The sequence below is a fragment of the Hylaeus anthracinus genome, unplaced genomic scaffold (genome assembly GCF_026225885.1).
Source record: "Hylaeus anthracinus isolate JK02 unplaced genomic scaffold, UHH_iyHylAnth1.0_haploid 11985, whole genome shotgun sequence".
Taxonomy (NCBI): domain Eukaryota; kingdom Metazoa; phylum Arthropoda; class Insecta; order Hymenoptera; family Colletidae; genus Hylaeus; species Hylaeus anthracinus.
Genome location: NW_026534333.1, coordinates 7,857,259 through 7,863,674, shown reverse-complemented (window position 1 = coordinate 7,863,674; position 6,416 = coordinate 7,857,259). Strand labels below are relative to the sequence as shown.

The following is a 6,416-nucleotide window of genomic DNA, read 5'->3' as shown; positions in this document are numbered from 1 at the left end:
GCCCCATCCGACATTTTCGCAAAGGAAAAAGTTGTTTCAAATCACCTGTATACTAATAAATAGAAACGATTACTGGAATTTTTCCAGAATAAAAGTATATTTGGCCATATAAATCATGTTAGGAGGAATTATATCTACTAGTTACATAATTAAATTTAGATTTATATTTATATTTAACATTCTCGCAGCGCCATCCGTGATACTAATTCAGTAACGCAAATATAAATAAAGAAAATTAGAATATGTGAAAACTACAGTATCGATATTTTTAGATTTTTATTTACGTCATCTAGCGATCAAAATTTGTAATTATTTCACAACAAACTTGAGTGTTTTGCCACGGATGGCGCTGCGAGTATGTGTAAAATTAATTAAAATTTGATATGCCAAATAAGGCTGTATGTATTCTATTCCTTAGCCAATTAACGTATTAACTAACTACTAGTTAAAATTTGAATAAAAACAGGATAAATTATGCTAATAACGGCAATGTCGGTATCCGAATATTGGTAATGCCATCTAGCGTTTAAAATTTAGAACTATTTTACGATGAACTTGGGCATTTTGCCACGGATGGCGCCAGTAGTCTAATTAGTGATAAAGTGGGGTACTGTAATGCTATTCACTTGACTATACTTCATCAAGGAGCTGTGTTGACAGTTTGCATAATGCTTAATAAATAATGAAATAAAAGTATTAGTTTTTTTGTTGGTATACACTTGTATAAATCTCTTTTACACCATGGCTATGTTTGAAACGTTAAGAAAAGAATATAGTGTAAGGATCGTGTTTATAAGTTCGTACGATGATCACGGTGAGGTTATAAAATTTATATTTTCAACGTTATTCTGTTTTCTTCGTAGGATTACTTGCAACAATGTTTCAAAGTCCCAGACATACAGACATTTCAAAAGAAATGTACAGAACGATGTGCAAATGACAGTGATAGAAAAGCTGCAGTCGATCAGGCGTTAAGAGATACTCTCTTAGTAATTTTATCCGAGCAAGTGGACACCAATGTTCAGTTACTTGAGACGTATATTACATTCTGCATCGAGCTATGCAGAAAAGACTTAGCAACAGCCAGTATGCCAGTTATGTTGCTCGGTGACATATTCGATTCTATGACACTTGATAGATGTGAACAACTCTTCACATTTGTTGAAAATAATGTTGTTGTGTGGAAAGAAGATCTATTCTTCAGTGCTTGTAAAAATAATTTGCTAAGGATGTGCAATGACCTGCTTAGACGATTATCTAGATCGCAGCAGACTGTATTCTGTGGCAGAATTCTATTATTCTTGGCCAAGTTTTTCCCTTTCTCAGAACGATCTGGTCTTAATATTGTCAGTGAGTTTAATTTGGAAAATTATACTGAGTTTGGTTCTGAAAAATCAGAGGGAGATGTGTTGGAACAAATAAATAAAGATGAAGATAAATCAGAGACCAAAGTACCAATTGATTATAATTTATATAGAAAGTTTTGGGCACTACAAGATTTCTTTAGAAATCCAAATCAATGTTATCACAAAATGCATTGGAAAGTGTTTTCAGCGGTTAGTTCAAATTATTTCAATTAGTGATATTTGTTTAAATCTGTGCTTAGAAAAAGATTGGAAACTTTTAATTTTTTGTTTATATTTACTCCAGCATGCATCTAGTGTTTTATCAGCATTTTCGTCTTTCAAATTGGAAGAACAACGCAGTTATCCTGCGGCTACTGTTAAACTTGATTCTTCGATGGAAGGTTCTCATAAGGAAACCCCTTATTTTGCAAAATATCTAACAAATCAGAAATTATTGGAACTACAGCTGTCTGATTCAAATTTTAGGAGATATGTATTGCTGCAATTTCTCATTCTCTTCCAGTATCTTAATAGCACTGTTAAATTTAAAGCGTAAGTATCTGCATTATGTGTACGCATCCTTTGAACACTCGTACTTTATTACAATTGAATTCACAATTCCTCTTTGTAGAATTGCACATTTTTTATAAATTTCATAGTAAAATGACTTTTGAAAGCTATAAAATGATGTTTGTTTTTCAAAGCTTCCTTGCCAGTGGCTATGAGACAAGGTCTGCTTTCCTTAAATAGTGGTTTGAGTTGTTTATGTCACAGAGTCTCAATAACTTCTGCAATTTTTTAAGTGAAACACATGAGCTGAAGCCTGACCAAGTAGATTGGGTGAAAGGAACCACAGATCAAGTTTACGGGTTACTGATAGAGACGCCTCCCGATGGTCCGACTTTCGCTGATACTGTCAAAAATATATTGAAACGCGAAGAGCATTGGAATGCATGGAAAAACGAAGGTTGTCCGCCATTTAAAAAGCCAGCTTCGGAGGCTAATATTGATATAGATGAATTGAGGAAACCGAAACGACCGAGACGTAGAATTGGAGATGTTATCAGAGATGCTCAAGCAGTAGGAAAATATCACATGGGAAAGTAAGTAATCCTTGTTTTATAAAAAAAAAAAGTAAAAATATTTATTTTTTTTATTATATGAATAACTAAATTTAATTACTTTGCAGTCCAGAACTTACAAAGTTATGGAATCTATGTCCTAATAATCTTGAAGCATGTAAATCCAAAGACAGAGATTTCCTTCCATCTTTAGAAACATACTTTGAAGAAGCCATTATGCAGTTAGATCCTAATGCAATGGTCGAGGACGAATATAAGTACGCGTATTTTTTTGTTTGTCTTTTTTGTGATATTTTAAAAGCTCAACTTCGTTTCTATGTAACATAGGAAAGTAAATGATGGAAACTTTGGTTGGAGAGCTTTGAGGTTATTAGCTAGACGCAGCCCCCACTTTTTCGTTCATGGGAATTATCCTATCAATAAACTTCCCGAGTACCTTGAAACGATGATTAAAAAAATTGCAAAAGATCGCCCAGTAAGCATAATGCTTTTATTCAGTTAATATTTAACATTTCTGTTGTTTACATTTAAAAATCAATTGTTCATTATCATCGAAGCAAACACAGTCCGATACAAAATTGGAGACCGGCGAAACGCCACCATCGGAAACGAACGATCAAGAATTCAATGAAGATGTGTTAAAACAAGAGAGCGAACAAGTTGAACCCGAAAATACAGATACTAAGGGGCGAAAACTAACGAAGGTTACTCCCGAAATGGTGGCGAAATTATCAGATATTTTAAAGAACGATTGGAAGAAATTAGCAACTAAATTTGGTTACACAAATGAGGAGGTATTCGAAGTAGTAGAAAGAAGAAAATTTCGAAAGAAAGACTATATAATATCATCTTTTTTAGATCACGTTTTTCCAAGGGAAACCTACACCGTACGAACAATGTAAAAATATGTTGGAGATTTGGGCAGAAGAAGATGTGGATGCGTCCATGGAGAATTTAGCATATATTTTAGAAGGTTTAAAGTTCACGGAAGCGTTGGCTATTTTAAAATCATAAATGTATTTTTAAAAATCGTCTATGCAGCAATTAACTTTAAGATGTGAATATTACTATGTGAATTAATAATAAACTTTTTCAATTTTCCTAATGATGTATTTATTATACCAATCCTTGATCATCGGTGATTTTAGTTTGATGGGAATACAGATTTACATAAGGGTTAAATGAGATTCAAGAGTCCAGTAGATGCACTTTTCGTCTTTTATTTAGAAAGACAATAATAAAGTGTACAAATAATACAAAATTTCGAAATAAAACGGTCCTTGGTGCAAACTATATCGAAGGATGGTTTCACATAGGGATGCCAAGATCTACTTACGACATCAAGGGAATCATTCGGTACGAAATATTCGCCACCAAGCATGCTGACAACCTAAAGATATACAGAGTGTTTCATATAAAGTATCAGAAGCTGTTTTCTTATAAACTAATCGATTTCATTTTTATTAAACAGTTAAATAAAACAGGGGGAGGAGAGGGGGAGAAGAATTCTTGGGGTGACTTTTAAAACGAAAAAAGAGAGGGTCTTAATTATTTCTGAATGGTAGATTGTATTCATTTTTTGTTTCTTGGGTAGCTCTTGCAATTTTTTAAAAATTATGCTTAATTACAGAATTATGGCAACAAATGCTAAAGGAAAACTTAAGAAAAGGGTCTTCATCAGTTTTCGTGGAAACAGCTTATAACACCTTACGTTGAACACTTCTGTAGATCGAACATGTCTCTGTACTTAATTGTAATAAATTAGATTAATGTTAATGGTATCGTATCTTTGAATTATAGACACTGACTTAGATTCGATTTATGCTCGATGTAAAAGCAAATGTACAGTGAGTCACGAAGGTACTCGAACGCTCTTAAACGAGAAGGTTTGACTCTTAAAGAATAATGATGTTACGAATTGCAAAACAATTTTATTCCTGTAGTGACACAAATACCACGAAATATTATAACTCTACATTTTTGTAAAAACTATATTATTAGCTTGATCGTTTGAATACTTTTGCGACGGTTTGGTCGATGTTACCAACAAATTCATAACTATTGCTTACTTTATCGGAGACACTTAAGAATCATTTCAATTTTCGAATTCGCAATATAACTAAAATCTTTCATTTGGGAGAATTGGAGTACTTTCGTGGTTCATCGTATAACGACGATTAGACCGCGACAGCTCGCAGTGCGGTAACGTTTCTGAACGAACTATAAGTTATAAAATATTGCTACGTATACGCTGGTAGTCTCGAAAGCTTTATCAACTGCCGCAACTGTTAGGCCAATCTCTAACGATCCGTTCTTGCGTTGTGTCTCGCGTTTCCTCGAACTGCAACAAACCCGTTCGTCGGTGAAACGCGCGCGTTCCTGACGACATCATACACGGAGCATAAATCTGGATTCCAGATTTCGTGAAACTTAAATGGTCTTGTCGGAATCCACGTTGATCAACTTGTTTCTTACATCTAACATACACACTCATATTGTATTGGGTAAAGTGTAAATGCAATTCGATCGCGAATATGATCTTCGTTTTTATTTTAGGTCGTAGGGCAGCTGTTAGTTTTAAGTATTCATTTTTTTTTTTCTTTTGATCATTTTCATCGCTTAACCGTAAAATTAAGACTCGGTTACGGAGGGGGCATTCTCGAAGGGGGCGCCTTTAAGAAACTCCTTTGTTTTTTTCTTTTTTTATAGTAGCGATCTAAGTACTGGACGTTTATCGTGATGCGGGGATCTCTTAACGACCTCGAGTTCGCGTTGTTTTGCCGATGGAATCCGATTTCGAATCGAATTTCCTTGGCCAGTCGATAGCGACGGATCAAAGGTACGGGCAATCGATATGACACACTGATGAACGATGTCTAGACGATCAGTCTTATTTCTTAAAAAGAGAACGGAAATTCGCGTAAAGCGCTGACTAATGACTCGCGATATGGGGTTTTATTACCTTCGGAGTTAGGGATAGATTTCACCGTTTCGGAAACAGAGATGGAGGGGGGGGGGGGATTCACCGCTTGATAGACTTGGGGGATGGGCGAAATTTTATTCTATGAACAAATGACGAATATAAATACTGTATCGTGATCTATTAATGCTTTCACTCGTGTCACGTGAAGTGTAATTTCATTGTATAATTTAGATTGCAATTTTTACCTAACAAACAAAAGTCACAAAGTCGTTCACTTTTTCATAAACAATTATTACATTGATCACTCGTTGAAATTGGATAATACTCGTTAAACTATTCCCTGCTCGTCGATATCGTCAAGCAAATGAAATTTTTAGCCTTTGTTTCGCTCGAAGACATCAACGTAATGCAACCTTCCTCTAATCTTCCATAACTTTTACTCGAAAATGTCCAGATAAAAATTTAGCCCATCTTAGTCGACGATGTTTTACCAAACGGTGACGATGAACGGACACATCTCGATTTCTATGCATACAACGACCAGCAAACTGTCTTCTTTTGCTCATTGTTTCAGCGTGTCCTGGCGTGGTTAGTTGTTCATCAGTGCGTCCAAGTACTCCTTGTAATCGTTCTCCGACATTTCCTCCGCCTCCTCCGCGACTTCGACGCTTCTCCTCCTTCTTGTGGTCTCGCTGGTCACTTCTATGCAAAGCAAAGCGAACTTGTTGTCGCAGGAATAACGAACTTGTTCCAAGAGGCGTCCCCCTGTTAAGGGCGATCCTAATCCGTAACGATCAGAACTGCTCGAGTGCCAGGCATCGCAGTACGTGTCCATTGCGCGGTCTCCTAATTTGTGCGAGCCGTGCCACGCTACCTTTTCTGGCCTGAAAACGACGGAAAGTCACGCGTTGAAGTTTCAAAAATGAACCGAACATCTCTGAACTACAAGATGCGAATTTTACAGCTGAATAGAACGCATTAGGAACGACAAAGAATTTATGGTGAAAATTAATCGTTCATTGAGATATTCAAATATTTACTCGATCAATTATATAGAAGTGAGTA

At 35.6% G+C, this 6,416-nt stretch overlaps 2 protein-coding genes across 9 annotated transcripts in view; one reads left to right on the top strand and one right to left on the bottom strand.

Moving 5' to 3' along the window:
- Positions 1 to 611: 611 nt before the first annotated feature.
- Positions 612 to 3,533, top strand: LOC128887281 (THO complex subunit 1). 2 transcript variants are annotated; one of them, XM_054142998.1, is made up of 9 exons: positions 612 to 777; positions 864 to 1,556; positions 1,651 to 1,898; positions 2,051 to 2,077; positions 2,150 to 2,449; positions 2,536 to 2,685; positions 2,756 to 2,903; positions 2,986 to 3,222; positions 3,287 to 3,533. In XM_054142998.1, exons 1-9 carry the CDS (start codon positions 742 to 744, stop codon positions 3,440 to 3,442), a joined length of 1,995 nt encoding a protein of 664 aa, XP_053998973.1. In that variant the 5' UTR covers positions 612 to 741; the 3' UTR covers positions 3,443 to 3,533. The 2 variants fall into 2 exon arrangements, with proteins under 2 accessions (XP_053998973.1, XP_053998974.1); XM_054142999.1 differs by lacking the exon at positions 2,051 to 2,077.
- A 90-nt stretch (positions 3,534 to 3,623) lies between these two features.
- The window catches only part of LOC128887275 (collagen alpha-1(XVIII) chain), a 237,746-nt gene continuing 234,953 nt past the window's right edge, over positions 3,624 to 6,416 (bottom strand). For all 7 annotated transcript variants that reach the window (XM_054142984.1, XM_054142982.1, XM_054142986.1 and 4 more), the window contains one exon: positions 3,624 to 6,235. In XM_054142984.1, coding sequence (XP_053998959.1) covers positions 5,941 to 6,235 — 295 coding nt within the window. In that variant the 3' untranslated portion in view covers positions 3,624 to 5,940. The remainder of the gene's footprint in view (positions 6,236 to 6,416) is intronic.